At 31.9% G+C, this 23,996-nt stretch overlaps 1 protein-coding gene across 2 annotated transcripts in view; it reads left to right on the top strand.

Moving 5' to 3' along the window:
* Window positions 1-438: 438 nt before the first annotated feature.
* Window positions 439-23,996, top strand: part of LOC108569797 (leucine zipper putative tumor suppressor 2 homolog) — a 30,518-nt gene continuing 6,960 nt past the window's right edge. Inside the window, exons 1-2 of one of the 2 annotated variants that reach the window (XM_017931486.1) lie at window positions 439-461; window positions 19,066-19,252. In XM_017931486.1, coding sequence (XP_017786975.1) covers window positions 19,082-19,252 — 171 coding nt within the window. In that variant the 5' untranslated portion in view covers window positions 439-461; window positions 19,066-19,081. Of the gene's footprint in view, window positions 462-15,772; window positions 15,950-19,065; window positions 19,253-23,996 lie in introns of those variants that run through there. The other variant, XM_017931485.1, reaches the window with a different exon arrangement.

Raw genomic sequence — 23,996 nt, forward strand, 5'->3', positions numbered from 1 at the left:
AAATCGATTTTTATCCGTGACACAGATTCGTCCTCCAATTGCAAAGAGTTTCGCACCTGAGGCCGAATCTGGTCACGGAATCGCGCTGAAAACTGCACGATCATAAACGAGAAGCTGCAGCAAGTAAGAAGGACGGTGATGGTGGGAAGAGAACTAAAAGAAAGATATGGTAAAAGAAATGAGAATATACACACGATTATACCGTTAGGTTCTCTGCTTCATTTCTTTCTCGTTCATGCTCACCCTGCATGCATCAACAATGGTGATTGGGGATTAGAGCTTTAGCCACAACAAATAATAATGAGTGAGTGAATGAGAGGGAGAAGGATAAGGAGAGACCATTACGAGAGATGCATTATTCATGGAAAGCGAACTGTGATTGGAATTTCAATCGGCCGTAATTACTAAACAATTACTACTGACTTAAAGACCTGGAAAAGAAACAGCAATCTATCCGAAAGGTAAATACACACTAACACACACACTCGTAATATACTATACTATACGTACAGGACGTAGCATGAGAGGAGGCAGACCTCATACATACATACACACACACTACATGGACTTCCAGTTTCGAGATTTATAAGCAAACATCATCACGATCCTTGCCTTGCAAGTCGAGGCAAACCTAATCCATTTGCATTCTCGCATTACCCATATACAGCAAAACCTTCCCTCCTCCTTCTATTCTTCTTCTTCTTCTTTTCATCCACCCAACACGATCCAATTCACAACTAAATCTTGCTAGTGTTTTTCGCACGTCTGCAGAAACCTTGAAATCCGCAACCAAAAGCAATAATGATTGAAATGTAGGAATTCTTCGGGTGAGGTCTTTTCGGGTGATCGAGCCAGATGATGATGATGATGATCGTAGTAATAATAATAAATTCGATTTACGAAATGGTCGCTATTAAGCGAAAAACTATTAAGGTTAATCGTGACAAATCTAACGTACATTTTTTGGGGATTATAAAAATATAATAAAAAAAAATAATATTAATGAACAAGAATCTGTGTGTCGAAATCGGCGATATTCGCTCGAAATGGAAAGAGAGAGAGAACTTCTTAATACGAGGCAACAGCAGCAGCATCGAGTGGGCTTTGCATCACAGCGAACAACATCTAATCGAGAACAATGGTGTATATAACAGGTTCCCATAGCGCGAGTCACTAGGTCTCTGTTTACTTTTCTTCAATCTTCTTTTAATCTTAATCTATTCAATTGATACCGAGACTTAGAGAAATGTTTAAGTAAATAATTAGTCTTTGATTTAGTAAATAATTTAAGAACAAAAAATAGCTGAATTTGATTGAATTCACTTTGCTAATGAATAAATCAAGTAATTAGTACGAGATATGCAAGTGATTAGATAAACTAATTATATTCTGAAAAAATGTTAATGAAAAATCGTAAGTGTTGAAAACTCGGACTCGATCGATAATTTCAATTAGTTAATTGAGTCTGGGAATTGCTCAATAGAAATAACAACAAAACAAAAAAATCGTATCTAATTGTCGGCAATTAAAACTGAACCGATTTGCATACTGATTGAGACTTAATTGGAGCGAAATGAAAAGTGGGCTTGGAGAAAAAAAAACGAAAAGGAAAAATTAATAAATGAACAAAGAAATAAACAAATGAACGAGAACAGGTAGGGAGATAATAATAACGAAGGAGCGAATTGAGTTGTAATTCGCGACTCGGGCACGCTTTTAATTGGTCTTCATTCAATTACGGATACGTTACGTAACGTAACGTTCCGTTCCGCTCGAAGGCGATTGGATCGTGTCGTAACTCTCCTCCACTTCTTCTTCTTTTTTCTCCATCTCCACATCCGTCTTTTATTTCGTTGAGTTTTGTTTTTCCCTTCATTGACTGACAATTTTAAATCTAAATTTAATGACTTGTTAAATCATAAGGAAACATCTGTATTGTAAGTGCGATAAAAATAAAGTAATTAATATGAATTATGAAAGTTATGGTCAATTATTCATGTAATTATGTAATTTTATGATTCTTGTTATGAATTTTATTGCAGTAAACTTTGGTTTCGAACAAACGTTTACAATTTATTTAAAGTAGGAGCAGCAATTAGCTCGAATCGAAAACAATCCCACACCTTTTAGGTCTTACATCACTTGAACACGTCCTAGATCTTTGCTATTATTTCTGCTCCGTTTTATTTCTTATTTTTTTCTTTTTTGGTTTGTAGTTCTTGTACGTACTTTTTCTTTTGGTTCAAGAGAAAAGTATATAAAAAAAATGCCTTGGCAATAAAACGAAACTCATATTATTATTGTTATTATATGGCAATTCGTGTGGAATATGGAATGAACTTCGCCCCAGATTTTCGAAATATCAGAAACGGTACAGTTTCCATATTAACTTCTTTTTATTTCGTCTCTCTCGACGCTCTTTCTTCTTAAATTTTATTACGCGCGCTCGATTACGAAACGAAACCACGAACGAATAAACAATAAGCCAATTCCAAATCAAGAATGAGGTTATTTCATATATATAAATCCATTTTTTCTTGAGAAAAATTTATTGCTAACAAATTGCTATCAATAAACTTTGTTTTTTTTTATTTATACGTTACTAATTGTTATTACTTGAATTATAATTTTCTTGTTAATTTCTCATAAGAATTTTAAAACAAATTTGAAATGATTGCAGTATAAAGAAAATATAAAGTGACATAAGAAATTGACAGTTGACGTTGTCATTTTTTTGACAGTTGAGTTTTGACTATAATTTAAAACGTCTGAAGATAATAATTTGCTATGAGAATCGTAGTTTTATTACATAAATTATATAAAGAAACTCATAATAACTGTTATTAATTAAATTATTAATAATTTCGTTTCTAAAATCATCAATTTATATGCATCTAAAATAATTACAATAATTAGTACGAAACTAAACAAAGTGACATGTGAAAATAAAAAAAAAGAAACAAAGTTGACAGTTCTTTGACAGAACGTTATTTGACAGTTCATTAATTGAGTTTTGATTTTACTTTGAAACTTACAAAGATAAGAATTTGTTATGAAAAACGTAGTTTTACTATATAAATTATATAAAGAAACTCATAATAATTGTTATTAATTAAATTATTAATAATTTCGTTTTTAAAATCACAAATTTATATGAATCTAAAATAATTGTAATAATTAGTACAAAGTGACATGTGAAAATAAATAAAAGAAACAAAGTTGACAGTTCTCTGAGATCACGATGACAGAACGTTATTAGACAGTTAGTTAATTGAGTTTTCACTTTACTTTGAAACTTATTTAGATAATAATTTGCTATGAAAAACGTATTATTATTTTATAAATTATGTAAGGAAACTCATAATAATTGTTATTAATTAAATTATTAATAATTTCGTTTATAAAATCATCAATTTATATGTATTTATAATAATTGCAATAATTAATACGAAAATAAACAAAGTGACATGAGAAAATAAAAAAAAAAGAAACAAAGTTGACAGTTCTTTGACAGTTCATTAATTGAGTTTTGACTTTACTTTGAAACTTATAAAGATAAAAATTTGTTATAAAGAACGTAGTTTTTTTATATAAATTATATAAGGAAACTCATAATAATTGTTATTAATTAATTTATTAATAATTTCGTTTCTAAAATCATCAATTTATATGCATCTAAAATAATTACAATAATTAGTACGAAAATAAACAAAGTGACATGTGAAAAAAAAAAGAAACAACATTGACATTTAATTGACAGTTCGTTAATTGAGTGTTGACTTTACGTTGAAACGTGTGAATCTAAGAATTTGCTATGAAAAACGTAGTTTTATTATTATAAATTATGTAAGGAAACTTGTTACTAAATTAATTATTGCTAATTTCGTTTTTAAATCATTAATTAATATGAATCTAAAATAATTAGTACGAAAACAAACATAGTGACATGTGAAATTATATACAAAAAAAAAAACAAACAACGTTGATATTATTTGACAGTTCGTTAAGTGACGTTAAGTGAAGTGTTTGAATGAAGAAAGAAGTATAAAAAAAAACGGTGGCGGTCTTTGTTTGAGGCGTGAGAAGATGGGAACACCGACGTCGGCGTTCGACGATGATGATTTTTTTTTTATATTATTATTATTATTTCTTCGTCTTCTTCGTTTCGTTTCGAAAGATAAATTGTCTAGTTAAGGTAAGTCGGATTTGCATCGCGGTGTGTAATAAATATGATATTTCTGGTGAAATTAAAGAAAGCGGTTTATCCCGTTTCGGAAAAGAGAAAACCCCAGACGGGGGACAGAGAGTGAAAAAGAGACAGAGCGAAAGAGATCCACCACACGTCGTAACGACAACAATAATAATAATCAAGGCAACCGCAAAAACGTTAAAATAATAACAAAACCAATGTCAATTGTTTTCAATATCAAATCATATTTGCACTACTTGATTGCATTAAGCCTAGTTGTAAGATTTTTAAAATTTTTTTTTTGTTTTTATTCATTCGTTTTTTATCTGGAGACTCAATTAATAATTGTGTTTTTTTTTTGACTAATATTGAATTTCTGAATATCAACTTTCGGGTTTTCTTCCAAGAAACGGACAAAGTCTTCAGATGATAGCCGCACACGGACGAGACGCTGCACACCGCACACGATCTATGTGTGCTAGGTGTGAGGTCCTTCGACTCAACGCGAATTCGCTTCAAAACGAGAAGAATTTCCGATTGGGATTTGATATGAAGCGAAAACAACATAACATAAATTTACAGAAAAAAATATGAGGAGAAGAAGGTGAAAAGTTGCGAGAGAAGAGAGCCAATTTAAAACGCGAGGATTGGTAATAAGTTAACGTTGCGATCGGATCTAAGTTAATAATTTGCGTGTAGCCGAGTTTAAGTGCAGATATATAAATCCCCCTGGAGAGTGTGTGTGTGTGTGGATTAATGGAACGCAATGAAGCGAGAGCAGGCAAAGCCGCCTTCGCATCGCGACGGAATCAAATAATTGCAATAAAAATAATTTACAATGTAGCAACTGGCTGCAACAAAAACCGGTACGAGCTAACAATAAATTTGCCGGCATCGTAAAGCCGCTTTGGTGTGGTCGCTGACAGGTGACAATGCTACATAACGGCTCATTGAGATACGGAACTTCGCATGGGAAACGCCACGAAGAGAAGAGAACAGCCAGAAGAGAACACATAGAAGAAAACACACACACACACACCTCCTCCTATGGTTGTTGTTGTTGTTGTTGCTGTTGCTGCATCGGAGCCGGATGACGACTGTTCATGTACCTGTGTGCATATGTATTCGACTGAGTGTGTGTGTGTGTCTGTAACCTATATGTATGTACACACAACGTGCATCACATCGGGGCGCACCTTCCTCTCGCCCGGAAGACACCTAGCATAACCGGAATTCGAATCTTCGACATCATCATCATCACCATCGCCAACGTCGGACGACTTTTCACTGGAAAGCTGCGAATTGCTTTCGCTTAATCTGCATTTATTCAAATGTTCATAACAGAAATCACCGCAAATCTCTTCAAAACGTCCATAGTTTTATCATTAATTTGCACATCCATTGACCTGAGAGATAATCGAGTAATTAAAAAAAAAAGGTGAATACATTAAAAGATATAAAAAGATGCGTAACGAAAATTAGATAAATTGAAGATTATAAATTTTAAAGATGGGCAAATGGGCTTATTGGAAAGCCTATAGTTTTGTCATTCATTTGCATATCAATTCATCTAATTATCATGAGTGGTAATCGAGTAATTGATTAAAAGGTGAAGACATTAAAATAAAATCGCAAAATTAAATAAAATTTTATTGCTCAACTTTGATAGAAGAATAGAACATATCAGAAATTTAGTAGTAGGCTTATTGGAAAGGTGTTAATTTTATCTTTAATTTACGTATTCAATTGTTTAGTTGGTAGCAGTGGTTATTGAGAAATTAAATCGAACGTGAAGACATTTCTATTCAAACTCGATAATTATTGTCCAAATTTGATAACTTATAAAGTAGATTAATAGTGCATACCACGGACTTGCAAATGGACTTATTGAAAAGGCCATAGTTTTATGATTATTTTGCGTATTAATTGACCTAATTATCATGAGTAGTAATTGAGTAATTACATAAAAGGTTAATATACATAAAAATCAAATCATAAAATCGTCATTAATTAACATTTACATAATCAAAATTATGTAACAAGATGCATTGTGGAATGCTTCTACTTGTGTTATAGTAAAATATTTAAAAAAACATTGAGATAAACTAAAAATTTAGGATCTTTTAGTAACTTAAGGGTGAAGCTAAGTTAACTCGAATTTTATTGATCAAATTTGACAGCTTATAACATAAGAACAACGCATATTATAAAATTAGTAGTAGGCTTATTAAAGAGATTTTAATTTTATCTTTAATTTGCGCATTCAATGATTCAATTAGTATGCGCCGTTGTTGAGGAATTAAATCAAAACTGAAGACATTTTTATTTAAAAAAAATGATTTGTAGAAGCGCAAAATATGCGATTTTTTTCTCAAAATTAGGTCAAAACTAATTGAAAAGACGATGAACCCACACGAAATACACATTTTTTCTTCTATATATCAAAGTTTTTTTTCTTGTTATTGAATTATTAAAAACACATAACAATAAAAACTTTCATAAATTAATCGAAATTAGCAATGCAAATTAGTTATTTATTGTTTTTTTTTTCTTTCTCTCTTTTTCGCATTCCGAACGTGATCTTGACTTACGCACAGATGAAAAAAAAATAATTTACTAAACGTTATATTATTAGCTAATTTCTATTAATATCGTTGATTTCAATTCGCTCTCTGGTCCAAATTTTTGAGCGAAAACTTTCAATGAATATGCATGAAAATTTGTACGGAAAATAATTGCTGTTTTATTAATGAAATTATAGAGTTTTCACAAATTATTCACGTGTAATTGTAGTAATTTCGACTTGACCTAATTCTTGAAGAGTTAATGAATATTGTTTATGTTATGGAAACGTAACTTATTTAATTTGTGTTTATTGAAAGCACGATTCAAAGAAAATAGGTTTATGCAATAACTTCAATAATTCTATAGAAATAAGAATTAATGAACGTAAAGTGGAGTGTTTTTTTTATGTACGTAATAAAATGTTATTTTTACTACGAATTATCGTAATGCAATGAATCTCTTGCAAACAATTCAATTTTTAATGATTAATGAAAATTTTAAATGAAATTTTCCAATTACGCTTTTATAAGGTAATAAATAAAGTTTATTAACTTGTAAATACAAAAAAAAAAGAAGTTTATAAAGAAACACAATTTCATAAGAAATTTTTATTAACTCTTGTTTACAGTTACTGAAATTACTTAAAACGAACAGCAACTACGTATTATGTATATACTTCCGGAATATATTTCTTTTTAATGCATGCAGCAATGCATGTCTTCAAGGGGGAGAGACACATGTTCTACAATATAGAAACGAACGGATGTCCACTTCCTCCTAAGTTATTTCCTTAAAAAGGCATTCGATTTGTGTTTTTACATACGTATAAGTATTACAAAAAAAACAGTTTTATTTACATTTTTCATTTAGTTTTATATACAGGGTGGCTCAATTAAACTGCAACTTTTCAGAACGCTGTATTTTTTTTATTTGAAATTTGATCTTATTGAACCACAAGCAAAAAATGTTGGAAAACTATTCAATTTTTTGAATTCGTTTCAAATTTTTGATATTCAATCACTCATAACTTTTTTTCCAAAAAACTGAGATGCAAATGCTTCCTCAGACATGTAAACAATAAAATCAGCTATCATTAGGCGAAATATGGACACAACATTGCCAACGGTTCAAAAGTTATAGCAGTTTTAAATTGGTTGCAGTTCAGTTGGGCCATCCTGTATAAATAAATAAATCGTTGCTTTTTTCAATAAATACACTATTAAGATTATACCTGTACTAATTGATGACTACCTATTTGCATTTAATGGATTCTTTAGGGAAAGTCGTGTGGGTTCGTCGCCTGTTCGTGCTTTGAATACACAATTTCTCAGATTAATTATTTCCCTTTTTCTTTCAAATAACTTTTACAGTTTTTCATTTCAAATGTCAACGCTTTTTATTTCAATTTTGAAAATTACAGAAAACCAAACCAAAATAGCTTAAAAATTGACTTTTTTTTTAATAAAATACAAGTAAAATTGTATATTTTGTTTGCTTAATATTGTATTGTTTTTTGTTTTTTGAAAGACTTGAACTTTGTTTTGGGTTCGTTGTCCAAACGCACGTTCTTTGTATTTCAATTGTTTTTTTTTTCAGTAAATGTGAAACAATGGTACATTTTTTGTCTTATAATAAAGTGTGTTTAAAGAATACTTTATTACTACTTTACAAAAGAAAGCAAAACAAATCATTGAATGAAAATTCTTAAAGAAAAAACCATCTGGGTTTAGTTCACAATCGATTTATTATGCTTCGTTAATGTTATTTTATTTATAAGTTAAATGGAGAAAATGTTTTGTAAGCATTGAAATCTCCATGTATTTTATTGGAATATTCTTGTTTTCATATTAAATTAATCTACAATTTTGATGTAATAACATAAAAAGTAATTAAATTATTGTGTTTATTGTGAAGTTATACAATTATTTCTTAAAAAAATCTAAATAAATTTTGATTAGTTTATCAAAAAATACATAAAATTAAATTGGGTTCGTCTTCTGTTAAGCATTGATATCTCCATGTTATTTCCATTACTTTATGTAACATTTCATATATTTCTTCAAATATGCTTAAAATAAGTGAAATAAATGATGAAAATGAAAATGAAAAGTGAAAATGTGTGGGTTAAAGCATCGAAATCCCTTCGGTTTATACATCTTCTCGCAGGCAATTTATTTTCTCTCTCTTTTGTAATCACGTCTCCGAGACTTATGGCCATCACGTTCCATCGTTTTCACACAAGTTCTTCCATCCGACAAATCAGAAAATTAAAAAAAAAAATTAAGGCTTTGCAGCATTTTAATTGAAATTCTCTGATTTGTCCCTTGCTGTATCCTTATCTAAACCACAAAATTTATTACATCTGAATGAAATCCCTTTTCGGTCTTTACTTGTCCCTAGACCAGTCTATACTTGTCGTCTCAAGTCGAGTTTGCCTTTTGCGCGCGCGTCTTTGATCCGATTACGTTTATTAACTGATACAGTTATCAGCATACCGACAGATTCCTAAGAGCAGATAATAAATAAATAAATTTTTAAATTAAAAACGTCACGCTCGATCAGTTTTCGTAACAAGAAATGATGTAAATATTACAATTCCGTGTTTTCAACCGAAATTTGATCGCTCTACCTACCGGTTTTGCGTAACAGTTCGAAAACGCGGTGGGCCGCGACAATAATAATAAAATAAAAAACGAATAAAATAATAAGTAGAAAACGCGTGGGCAGCAGAAGCGAATTTGCAATTTAAATTATAAATTTATGTTAGTTTTTTTAAATTAATTTATTTGGAAAACATGCGTATCGAAAATAATTAGAAAGAAGAAAGCTTCTGACGTAATCGAATTTTGTTTTTGTTCAATTTTCTTTTTTGCCGTAAACGTAACCTTTCATGTTTTTTTTCTTTTGCGTTGACATTGACATTGCTTAGGTTAGGTAACCTTTACGAATTTTGTTTGCGATTATTGTTAAGCGGTATTGGAATAGTTCAGGTGCAATTACTTGAGTATTTTAATCAGCATAATTTATGTAAGTGAACCGATGCTAATCATAATTGACATTCAACGCAATTCTGAATTATTCTTGAACATTATATATTATAGAGCGATTTATTTCTGTAATCGATGTCGTAGATTGATCCTTATTAAATGTCAAATTGTCAATTTTCTTTGTGTGTTGCGCAACGATGTCAAAATGTCAGAGTGACGTTTAAATTGTCAAAATATTGTATTCTTGTACTCGGAAATGCGGACGCTGATGAGGCGTATTGTGGGCAGATTCGTTCGGTATTCATCTTCAGGTATTTTCCTGTTAATGTCGGGTCGGGTCGTAAAAATTGAGGGGGGTCGGCTTTAAAAACGTCATAATTATATTGGAGTGTCGTGTCCGGAGCGAAAGCAGCACGAAGAATGCCCTGGACTTGTTCGCTTGCCGCTCGAAATCTCTTGACCGAAAGCTACTTGCGATTAGCGTTGGTGCGACTTGGGGGGTGGTCATTGTTGCCGAGTTAAGGGATGACGGATAAATAGAGGTAAACACTTTCGGTGTTTTCTTTTTGTGTTGTTGTTGTTGACGGTAGACTATGTATGGAGGTGGAGATGAAAGAGAGTTTGTTTTTTGCGGTCTCGGGCAATAAAAGTTGGAGCAGATTTCTGCTGCTGCTGCTGTCTCCGTGTAAATGCAATTAAGCTGAGGCAAGTTTCCACCTGAGGACTCGGACAACGCGCGCATACACACAATAAACTATTTCTTATTGAACTGGACATCTAACAGTTAACGGTGAGGTACAGAAGAAGATGGAAAGAGGATGGATAAGTAAGTAACTAACTAACTGGACGGGACCTCCATCTGCTGCTCTCTCTTCTGCCGTGGTAACTGTGACCGACCACCTCGCCGCTCGTGACTCAACTTTATTACATAAATTCACATACACCTAACACACACACATGAGACGACGATTATCATCGTTATTTTACTTTTCGGTTCCGTTTCACGGCGAGAGAAAACCAGAGGAGTAGGACGAATGGATGGACGGACGGACGGACGGACGCAAATTTCACGTTCGTTTTTAATCACATTCATTATAAACGGGCCACCTCTCCCTCAATTCGTCACAAACCATTTATCTTCTTTTTCTTCTTCTTCTTTTACTTCTACTTCTTCGGTTTTCTTTTTGTCTCTTCTTTTCGGCGTTTCTAACTGTAACGCATCTCTCGGTCGTCGGCTTAGGTTAAATGAACTAAGATTAGGTTAGGTTAGTTCGACCATCTCCGAATCTGTTGCATCACGAACCATACCAATTTGCGTGCAAATTTAAACAACACTTAAACCTAACTTTAAGTAAAGAATCAACTTTGATATTTCCACGTATTATATTGATAATTTTTGAATTACTTATTTTTTTTTATATATTTTACTAAAAATACTTGTAATTGAGTAATGTAATAAGAAAATATGTAAATTTTTGATTATATAATAAGAAATAATTAAAATTCTTATAGGGTTCGTTTCTTGATCAAGCATTGAAGTAAACAATTTTATTAAATATCTCTTTCTAGATTAATCTTCCCGAAATGAACAAATAATATATTCTGAAACATTATTCGACTGAAGAATGATAAAATGGTCTATCCAAATTTCATGATGAAAAACCCGGCCGTCCCCTGATTCACATCCACGTCCCGGTCATCCACATCGAATATTAAAACTTAAACATGATGTCCCGAAAAGCAGACGCGTGTTTTAACATTAAAGTTATCTATAAATCGTCTTTTCAAGCAACTCTGCGTGTTTTTTTCTGCATTCTTTGGCGAGTTTAATTTGTTAATATAGGTGTTAACTATTGTTATCGGCCAGTGAATTCTGTTGTCCTGAAGGTTTTTAGGTAGATCACACGTCTTTTTATTAAGTGGCCTTACTTTGATGTTACGTATACTCGGTATGATTATTTCATGAAAAATCTATAAAATTATAAACGGGTTCGTGTTCTTAGAAGCATCGATATCTCCATGCGTTTAAACCGAATTTCAATTAATTGCGTCTTATTTTTTTTAACAAAACTTATTTCCAAAGATTGTTTAAACAACATTAACACACTTAAACCTAACCTATTTTACTAATAATACTTGTAATCGAGTCATTACTCATCACTGATAAGAAAATATGAAAATTTTGATTATATAATAAGAAATAATTCAATTACTTATAGGGTTCGTTTTCTGATCAAGCATTTAAGTAAACAATTTTATTAAATATTTCTTTCTAGATTAATCTTCTCGAAATGAACAAATAATATATTCTGAAGCATCATTCGACTGAAGAATAACATTACCATTAACATTAAAGTTATCTATAAATCGTATTTTCAAGCGCTGCAGCAACTCTGCGCGATTTTCTGCATTCTTTGACGGGTTTAATTAGTTGATATAGGTGTTAACTCTGTGGCCATGGCCTGTGAATTCTGTTGTTCTGAAGGTCTTTAGGTAGATCACTCGTCTTTTTATTAAGTGGTCTTACTTTGATGTTAGGTATACCCGGTATGGGTTTTGTTGGCCTCTTCGAACATTTGGAAGACCATGCAGCATGATCCTCGGAGTTGCATGATGCCATCGGTTTGTCGGATGTTGGCCCTGGTATATCGAGCATTTGGTCTTGTTCGAACATGCGTCCGTTGCGTGAGTGAATTGTTGACACCTGGCGCAAAGCACAGGAATAGGAGGCGGTGGAATGCCTTCTACTGTCATTTTTTTGTTCATTTTTTTTAATAATATAATTGTAATTAATTAATGTTTATTTTCATAACGAAACTTATGATTATTTCATGAAAAATCTATAAAATTAAAAACGGGTTCGTGTCGTTACAAGCATCGACATCTCGATGCGTTTAAACCGAATTTCAATTAATTACGTCTTATTTTTTTTTAACAAAACTTATTTCCAAAGATTGCTTAAGCGATTTACTTACCTTTCAATCATTAAAAGAAAATAAATTAAATACAATGAATTTGAATTAACAAATTTATTTTCAATGGTATAATTAAATTTAATAGCCCCTAACACTGAGACAAATCTATGTGTGAACCTGACCTATCGTACATTAAATTATCTTGCGATGTGTCTCGCCACGACCTACTTGAAACTGAAGACAGTAGATGCAAACTTTGACATTATTCAGATTTTAAACTGCACATCTAACCTACTTATTTTCGAATACTGGTCTTCAAGGACCGTCATTTACGAGCAACGATTATTATGGGTAGATTAATAATAATAATAACAACAGCAAGAAGGAGAAGATGACGGTGAATCGAAGCCGCCGCCGCCGCTGCGAGTATTTACGAGGATCTCGGTATTATGCGCGCCGCCTAAGAAGGGGGACAACGTTAATTAACCTCTTGAACTTACTATTTATATAATATCCGAGCAACGAGGATGATGGCATCGTCTTCTGAGCTTCGTACTATTCTCTCTGTTTCTCTTTCGCACGGATTCCGTTATGTCACGAAATCGTACTTTTCCATCTGATAATGCGACCCGATACAATGCAGATTAGATGGTGTATCCAGCGAGCGCGCGCGAATCGCAAACTCCGATCTTAATTATCTCCTCGAACGGGAAAAGCTCGCTTTCCTTTGATTTTCCTTCCTTCACGTCCAAATGCAACTCGAAGAACTTCAACAAAATGATGATTGATCTCGCGACACTTTCACTCGCATCTCAATACGTTATTGTACAAGTCTTCCAAGCGGAGTGAGAATAACGAACGAGGTCGAAGTTGTTATGAGAATACAGGTTAAAACTGATAAGATTAGCGCGCTCCCGGCGAGCAGGTGGTAAAAAGGATGCGAAAAAATCGGTGATTACGATAAAATAAAGAAAATTGGTTGAGTTTCCTTGACGATTTAATTGTCGTAGAGCCTCGGGGTTCGATCATTAATCGCTCTAAAGCGTATCATTTGCAACGATTATGATATGCTAATGCGTCGATCATTATTTATCGGACGAAATCGATTTGACGATTTCTTTTGGTCTTTGGAAACGAAGGAAGAAGGAAGAAATGGAAAAAAAATGAAGGAAATGAATGGGAAAATCACGTGCAATAATGAGAATCGTTGAGCCGTTCGTTGCGATCTCATAAATATGCAACTCGCGATCAGAATGTCCTCTTGGAAAATCGCTAATTAACGTTACCATAATTAACGTTAATGAAGAGTTTGAAAATAATAGCAAAAAGTCTTTTGATCGTAAGGAGTAATACATTTAATATTTAATCTATTTGAAGAAAATCTAATTGATTTTGTTTAACTTTAAGGTTGAATTATGTGATTAGAACTTTAGTTCTAATACTAAATTAGTCTCAAAAGCATTTGCATTAAACTTGTTGCAATTTATTTATGTAACATTCCGGAATATGTAATTCTTAACCGAAAACCGAAATTAACCGGAATTTTTAACTGAACCGTAACTGTATCAAACATAAGGCTTGCGCAATTAACATTAGAACAAACTCAAATGAAAGTGATTAAAAATGATATTACTGTAAACATGACTGAAGAAACATTACAAAGTGTATGCGTTGAACTTGTCACTAATTAAGGTTTATTTCTTTTGTATTTTCAATTTTTTAATTCAAAACAATAGTAGGAATGGAATTTGATATTGGAACTGAACCGAAAGTTTTAGACGAATCGAAACCGAATCTGGAACGATATACATTTAGTTGGAACGTAACCGTAAACCGGAACAAAATTAATTTCGGTTCGACTCTCTGATTCTTAGTAACTTAGTAACTTGTGCTCATTTTGAATTTAAGTGTAGTAAGTAAGAGAAAATAAGACAAAAGAAGAATTGTGTACTAAATCGATATTTAAGTAATGCAGTTCGAATTCTATATGGATTTGCACTAAATTCAATTTTTTAATAATTCAGAATCTTTGCTGGTAAATTGTAGTACAATTATGTGTTAAATCGAGTTTTAACTACTTTAGTTCTAATACTTAATTAATCTCTAGTGCATTAGAATTGAACTTGTTGCAAAATTTATTTACATACATGAAATATTTATTAATGTAACATTCTAAAATCTGTAATTCTTAGCAGTAAAGTGTGCTAATTTTGAACTTAAGTGTAGTGTAAGAGAAAATAAGTCAAATTTAGATTTGCAAGATGTGTACTGAATCGATATTTATGTAGTTTAGTTCTAATTCTTAATGAATCTGTACTATATTGTTTATGAAATGCAAAAAGAAAACTTAATTTTAAATTTGTGAATGATTTTGCTGAAAAAGTAGACAAATTTAAGTAATTGTAAATTGATCTGTAGTTTAAGTGAATTTTGAATAAGATAGAAAACGAAAAGTAATAAGTTTCTAAATAATTCTGCTGATAAATCTTAAACAGCATTAGAACTGTAAACAAAAATAAGCAAACATATGTTTGTAAGTACATAAAATATGTAATTTTGTAGCATCTGTAATGATTGTTATGTAAAGTGTGCTAACTATAGCTTAAACGTGAGGTTGTTAACGATGTTTTTATAAAGAAATAAAACGAATTCAGTTTGAACAGAACGGTAATATTAGGTCCGTGTCTTCGGATCTTCACCGCCCATTTGATCGTTGCACTTTCTTTCTATTCAACAGGGAATCCGATTAGGCCTTGTCCGATGATTGAGATGCAAATAGCTTCTTTTTTTTCTTCCTAAGTTCTTCTCCCATTACAATAACAAACGGTCGCGGCTTATACCGGTTTCAGAACAGATTCTCTTGACTTCCCCTCATCTTGAGGATTTCCTCCAGATTTTCCCTTTTCTTCTGAACTGCAGCACTCGAAAAATAAGAAAAGAATAACTGAAGAAAGGGCTACCTCGGTTTTGCCTCGTCCGTCTCGTCTCGTCTCGTCACCACTCTTTTACCGTCTCCCTCCTACTTTTTTTTTCTGTATTCTTCTTCGTCACTTTCTGGTTCGTGGTGGTGGGGAGGACGACGATTTGTTTTGGATGCGAAATCTTATCGTCGTCGCTGAGGCCAGTAACGGTCAGGAAGTGACGGGACTCGGACGTCTCTAGAAGTGTTGTGCGAGTCCGAAAGAAAGGATATTTGCAGTGATCGAACGATTCTATCCATTACATAAATATCTTTTCGTTGGGATTAATATTGTTGTTTTTTTTTCTTTTAAATTTGGGAATCCAGTGAGCAGGTAATAAATAGTTTTTGTTTCTTTTTTCGACCGCACAGGAGTGGATGCTTGCCGAAACTTGTTACGTTTCCAATTCGAAATGCGCCGATTTTTCACGGCCAAATTCGAGGTCAGAATCTCGAAGATTCAGTAGCCAATTTATTTTGTGTGTTTGAGAATTGGATCACGGTGCACCAGCTCTAGTAGTCTGAATGAATGGAACATGCGACCTACATTCTCCCTATTAATAAAATAATCCCAAAAAGAATAATAAACAGTTTCGTTTGTTCGCTGCTACAAAAAGAAACGTCTATTCATGTACGGTACAACTCAACTGAAGCCTTGCAAATGTCAACTGCTCATTATTTCCTATACACAACAGAGAGATAGACTTCAATCTGCAATCACATTTCAATATTTAAACCACACAAAAGCATTAATTATCACCTAAATTCATTGCAAATTATGCATCAAAATCTAATTGTTTCTTTATATAATGAATTATTTTACAAATTAACAAGCAATTATTGATTAATTAAGTAAGATTAACTTAATTATCCAAATAACTAAATGAAATTGAAAAATGTATCATAAAATCGTACTTTGTTTCTTGTTGTTTGTTTAAAATAAAAGTTTTCCAAAGTTGCCAACAAAATACGTAAATAACCGTAGATTATTTTTCTTGCATAAATTATATGCGATAAAAATTGCAAGAAAAAAAACTGTTTATTTATGTCACAACAACAACAAAAAGAAAAAAACTAAAATAATTTAAGGAATTTCTCAAAGTTGATTTATGATTATTTCTTTCCAGTTTTGTGAGTGGATAAATCTATTAACGAGAGAAATATTTGGAATAATTTAATTAACAGAATTTTTGACATTCTGCGTATAAATCTTGTGCTTTTTTTCTTGTATATTTATTAATCAAATTTTGAAGCGTTGATTTGGAAAATTGTGTTTGTGATTTATCGAACTTGATGATAATTGATGAATTGATTAAGAAAATCTGTTTGATAATCAATTTGCAACTTAATTAATTTTTAACTATTCATTAAGAAAATCTACTTTTTTTATATCAAAAAAAAAAAAAAACACATAGAGAAAGAAGAACGTAATCTTTCAGTAAATGAACATAACTAGTTTAAGTGTTGATTAAAGAAAGTAATTTCACATTAAACGTGTAGTTTTTATTAGATTCTTTTAATAGATACTTAAGAAAAAAGATACTAATTTAATAATTCCATAATAAAATTTAAGTGTTGATTAACAAAAGTCATTTTACAATAAATAAAAACGATTACAATTACAATGAATATGCGTGACCCGGTTTGTCCAATTAACGTATAAATCAGTATATGAATATTGAAAAAAAAAAGAAGAAATATACGGTGCTTCGATTCGTCAAGTTTTTCAAGGTTTTTTTCTTTTATGAAAAAAAAAATATGAATAATTTGCAAGTGTTAATTAGCAAAAGCAATTTTATGAAATAAGGATTTCAAAGAGATAATAGATCTCGTTTAATTGAATATGCGTGACCTAGTTTTTCACTGTTTCCTAGTTAATTAAATAAAGAAAACATATTAAGTGCGATTTACGCAGACGGAGAATAAGTACGGTGCTTCGATCCGCTCAAGGATATTTCGATTTCAGATCCTATACACGCATATTGCACAAACCCGGAGTTTATTCAATGATTCTATTTAGATATCTTTTATTTTTTTTTCCCACTTGTTTTGTTTCTTCGTCGCATTCGCGTTTCTGTTGTTGCAACTTAATTGTGTTTTATTGTCGGCCGGATTTAATTTATCGAATGCACATAAAATCACGTGTGCGATGAATGGTCGTTTCCTATGATTGTGTGTGTGTGTATGTTAGACTTTCCGTCTCTCTCTCTCTCTTAGTATTTCTTTGAAAGGTCGACCTCTCGGGCCTGTGGGAAAAATATGAATGAAACGCAGTTTAATTGGGTTAAGAGGGCCGCGCATATGCTCGGAAAACAATTGGACTTTATTGATTCGACCTGCTCGTGTTTTGTTTTATTCTTACATTTGTTTGTTTCAATTGTTTCAATTGTTTTTTTTTGTTGTTGCTTGGGCAACAAGGTTGAAACGCGTGCGCACATTAGAATGGTTATAATAATAATATTGATGATGGTTATGATGAGGAATTCGCCGAGTCAGTATCTCCAGGGATCGGTTTTATCTCTGAAACTTTCATCGAGTACACTAAAATCTATAGTGCTCAATTTTTCAGCAATAATTTTGTTAAAAAGAATCTCAAGTGTATAAGTCAATATTGATAATACGATTCTTAGTTATCAAGTAATAATCAAATTTGTAATTTGTTGAAACTTTCAAAATTTAAGAATTTTGCAGTTGATTTTCACTATATTAATAAGAACTAGTGCTATATATTTATACCCAATTTATTCAGTATAGTTTTAGCTTTAATTAGTATATTTCATATTCAAAATAACTTTCTTCAATTTAAAGAAATTAGGACTTTTGTAAACATCTGAATTTATGTTTTTTTTTCTTGTTTTGATTATTAAAATTTAACAATTTTGCAGTTGATTTTCACTATATTAATAAGAACTAGGGCTATATATTTATACCCAATTTATTCACTATAGTTTTAGCTTTAATTAATATATTTCATATTCAAAATAACTTTCTGCAATATAAAGAAATTTACACTTTTGTAAACATCTGAATTTATGTTTTTTTTTCTTGTTTTGATAATTAAAATTTAAGAATTTTGCAGTTGATTTCCACAATATTAATAAGAACTAGGGCTATATATTTATACACAATTTATTCACTATAGTTTTAGCTTTAATTAGAATATTTCATAATCAAAATAATTTTCTTCAATTTAAAGAAATTTGAACTTTTGTAAACATCTGAATTTATGTTATTTTCTTTCTTGTTTTGATTATTAAAATTTAATAACTTTCAAGTTGATTTTTACTATATTAATAAGAACTAGGGCTATATATATTTATACCCAATTTGTTCACTATAATTTTAGCTTTAATTAATATATTTCATATTCAAAATAACTTTCTTCAATTTATAGAAATTTGAACTTTTGTAAACATTTGATTTTATATTTTTTTTTTGGATTTATTTCAGCAATAATTATGTAAAGATGGCAACTGTGGACAGCGGGACGGAGACACTGTTTTCAGATGACAGCCCCTGCGATCTGGGCTCACCCACCGGGGTCTGCGCCGTCGAGGATTTCGAGAACAAAGCCGAAGAACTCAACGCGCGTCTCGCACCTCCAAACATCCAACCATACAGCGGCGTCCTGGAGAAGGTGAGTCAAACGAATCCCAAAAATCTTTACCACCATCATAAAAACAAAATTGGAAACGAAAGAAAAGAGTCGAAATGAAACTCTCATATGCACACGCATGTAGAGAAGAAAGAAAGAGTTGAGAAGTTGTGTGAGAAAAGACGCACTGAAAAAGAACTGGTTTGATCCACGGTTTTGATCATCTCCTCTCTTCTCATCCCCGACGTTGCCTTTTTCTCCTCCGCTCGTTTTCTACTCCTTCCTCCTCTTCTTCATCATCATCATCTTGTTGTTGTTGTTGTTGGTTTTATTTTCTCCTCTTTTGTTGCTGGAGCCTCCAAGTTTTGTTTGTTTGATCGCTGCACGAGCGTAGGCCGAGCATGAAAACTCAGTTACATAGTATTTTATTACCAACACCTGTGCGCGCTCCAGAGGAGCTCTCGTATTCCTTCCTCCCAACTGTAATTGATAACTTACAACTTAATGAATAAATCTCATTTATTAGTGTCTCGATTCTCTGCGATCGCAGCCAATAACCCTTTGCTCTTTCTCTTCCTCTCACACACTACATGATTCACAAAGCCCACCAAGTATTATACTGGTACATCCAATCTATTCATTATAATTTTAGCATTAATTATCGTCTTTGTACTAAAGATTAACAGTTTAAAAAAAAAGCTTCACAAAATCTTCTTAAGCGATTTACACAAAGCCCTCAGGTAACAAATCCTAACCCTTTTCGTTCATAATTATCAAGTCATTTGAACATCTTCAATATTATTAGTTTTTTATCATTTGAAAACAACAATTTTGAAAATGATTTACATAATATTTATAAGAATCTGCACTATATGTTTATACTCGTTTTATTCACTATAGTCTTAGGTTTCTTATGAATAATCAATATTAATAATATCATTCCTAGTTATGAAGAAATTTGCAAATTTACAAAACGTTAATATTCTTCAATTTCCTAAAATTCAAGTACTTGTATACCAATTTTCAAAATATTTACAAAACTCAGGACTAAATTAACTTTATCCTACTTTATTCACTATTCGCATATTTCATATCTTTTGCATTACAATAATAATGCAGATTCTTACCATTCAAATGAAACATTAAGATTCCCAAGGAACGGATGCAAATTTGCTCCCATTCATTCGCTACTTTGTAGTAAGAGGAGGTCAATGAATTAGGAATGCAGGAAAGGAATTATTCGCAATATCAATTCTTTTCGCAATGAGAAAGAAAAGGAATGAACGAGATGTGAATACAAGCCGGTCGCATAATAAGCGTGTAATAATACTAATAATGCAAACAGAACAAAAAAAAAAGAGAAAGAAAAGAATCGAAACCGGACCTGAAGCGAACGAAGTTTTGTCTAGCCATTTTTTTTATTTATTCTTATTTATATAATATTAAAAAAGCGGCGCTCTTTGATTCAATGATTAGAAAATTCCTCTATGGATAATTGCATTTTTTTTTGCATTTTATATTATATAAAAAATTGGTAATTTGCAAATCCAATTTACGACTTGTTTCAGTTTGTTAAATTAAGTGTTTAAGTATATAGTTTTTTTTTTTAAACTAATCACAAATAATTTGATTTTAATGCATTTGCGTAATTCGATTACGTGCAGTTCGGTTTTCGCTTCGGATTTTCTTGTGGATTGATCGAGTCTTTCAGGACTCGTGATCATCGTTGCAGGTGGTTGAGATTGAAGATTTGCGTGTGGCCACCTTGTATAATATTATGTATGTATAATAAAGATGAGAGAGAGAGATGAAGATGAAAAAAGTTGGTCAGGCGCGACGACGAGGAAGAGATAAATGTCAAGGTCGAAACGGATTATAATTTTTCGTATTGCATGATGATCCGTTTTTCGATTCGACTTCCATCCTCATCCTAATTCTTCTCTACTCCGCTAGTGTAATAAGTAATAATTCCCAGACGGTCAAAGTGGGCCACGATATTGCGCAACGGAAAGGTGTGCAGACAGGAACAAACTTTGGTGCGTTCGAGTAATTTCTCAATGATTTGTATACTTAATTAGTTGGTAAAGTACACTAAAAGTATAGTGTGTGTACGCGGAGAGAAAGAGAGATTGAGGCAAGGTTCTCGATCGCACGAAGATAAAATTAATTAACTCGTTTGCAAAACAACACACATACAACAACAAAAAAACAGCCCACCTCTCACATCCTTTACAAAAGTAAATTAGACACTGTGGCTGCCTCCGTCTCGGTGTAAAGGTAGAAGTAGAAAACGCGCCCAGTTTTTTTTTTCCAAAACCGAAGTGTGTCACTCCACTTTGCGGGCGAAAAAGTTTGAAGAGGTGGTGCTGTTTCGCCAAATGCGAATATAACAACGGACAAAAAAAAGATAAAATAAGAATCCATTACGTAAACTCGCCACATCCTTGTATTTGCTTGATAGTTTTAAAGTGTATATAATCAGAGACTTTCCATTCCCATGTGAGATTAATGTTTTGCAGTCTTTGATTTAACAGTAAATTCTTCCTTAATATTTTCCAATTAAACAATGAAAAATACTACTAAGAATATACTATATAGAATCTATATTAATTTAATAGAAAAACCAAGTAAATTATTGTAAAAATACTGTAAGAAATGTAATTTCTAAGATGTGAATACATTTCGTTTACGTATTTAATCAATAGTGAAAGTGAAAGTATTTGCATTAATCCCATTCACGGTTTTAGTATAATCAGAATTATTCACGAATCATTAAGTGTTTATTGATGTGTTTTAATTGGTATAAAGTTATTTAATTAAAGAAAATTAGAAAGGAAAAAAAAACTTAAATTGTATGTTCAAAAAACTACTGAAGCATATGGATTGTTGTGCTTCTGAAGTTTTACTACTTGTCGCATTGAAACTAATAAATCCATCGTCGTTTCCTTTCATTCAAGAGGGTTGTAAGAGATAAAGAAATAAGAACATGCAAAGAGTGTTTCGTCGTGGGAAGAAGGGTAAAGGCGTTCGCGCCTTTGAAGACCGGAGGGAAAAAAAAAAACGTTGCCCGTGATGTACGTATGTGCACTGTGAATGTGTGTGAAGACGAAGAAGACAAAAAAAAAGAAGTGGAAAGGACTCGATGTGTGTGTGTGTGTGCGCGTATTTTTATTTATATTTATTTTCGCTTGAAATTGAATGTAGCTCTTCGCGTTCTCACGGTCGGAGAGTGCAGCCCCGCGGCGAAGACAGGCGGAGCCCCGCACGAGCCGAAGAGAGGAGCTCCAACTATGAACTTCACTACATCTAATAAGACCATTATGCAAAACGCAGCGCGCACACACACACACACAGATAGAGAGAAAACCGTAAAATTAAAAAGAAAACGAAGAAAAACTTGTTAGACAAAAGATGTGAAGAATAATAGACAAAGAAATGAAACACGTATGGAGAAGATGAACTGAAATGTTGAAGAAGAGAAAGCACGCACACTCGAAAAACGTAACCCGGTTATCTCATCATCATCATCAACAACAACAACAGCAACAACTCATCTCATCTCCATCTCTTTTACTTCTTCTTTTTGTACGGAGGAACAAAAGGCTATTTTGGAGATGAGCTATTTCCATATTTTGATTGATTATGATAAATATTGAAACTCTTAAAGACAACCTGTTAAACAGTTCGTAAATATACATTATACGCGCACACCTTCTTCACATCACAGCTTCAATTATGCTTTTGATTTATTTCGTCCGAAAATTGACGTACCCAATTTTCGTCTCCATCTTATCGTTAATACGTGAAGGCGAGTTTTCAAATTATTTATTATTAAGAAAGGCCACAGTTTTATCTTCGGTTTGCGTCTTCAATGATCTAATTAGCGTGCGCGGTTATCGAGTAATTAAATAAAATGTTAACGCAGGTGCATTTTTTTTTCAAGTTTATTAAACATTATTGAAAGCTTATTGCATTAAAGAAGGTAACAAACACAAATCTTATTGGATAAGTTATAGTTTTACGTTTCTTTTTCATATTGGATGATCTATTTAGTATGCATAGTTAATGAGTAATTAAATAAAACATGAAAACACTACACTTTCACTAACACTCACTAATATGTATGTATTTAGTGAGGTGAAGAAAGTGCATTTTTCAGTCCAAAATTTTATTGATCAATTTTAACAGCTTATTACAAAAGAAGGGTGAAGACCACAAATTTGGTAGTGGGCTTATTGAAAAAGGCAAAGTTTTCTATTTAATTTTCATATTGGATTATTTATTTAGTATGCATAGTTAGTGAGTAATTTACTAAAACGTGAAGACGTTGCATTTTTTCAAAACCTAATGTTATTGTCAAATTATTTCAGAAGAAGAATTTAGTAGTAAGTTTATTTGAAAACCAATAATTTTCTGTTTAATTTCAATATTGCATGAACTAATTAGTATATATAGTTAGCGAGTAATTCAACAGTTAAAAACGTGAAGATATTAATTTTGCAAACCTAAATTTTATTTCTTAATTTTGATCAAATATTTGAGAAAACGCACAAAGATCACACATTTTATAGGATATTGAAAAAGTCATAGTCTCATCTTCGATTTGCATATTGAATACTCTATTTTTAGTAAACATATTTAGTGAGTTCTTAAATAAAACGTGAAGACAGTATATTTTCAAAGCCCCAATTTTATTGATGAATTTTGACAACTTATTACAGAAGAAGGGTAAATATCACGAATTGGTTAGACTATAGTTTTATATTGAATTTCTATGTTGGATGAA

This window comes from Nicrophorus vespilloides, unplaced genomic scaffold (genome assembly GCF_001412225.1).
Source record: "Nicrophorus vespilloides isolate i.1.1-1 unplaced genomic scaffold, Nicve_v1.0, whole genome shotgun sequence".
NCBI classification, from domain to species: Eukaryota; Metazoa; Arthropoda; class Insecta; order Coleoptera; family Silphidae; genus Nicrophorus; species Nicrophorus vespilloides.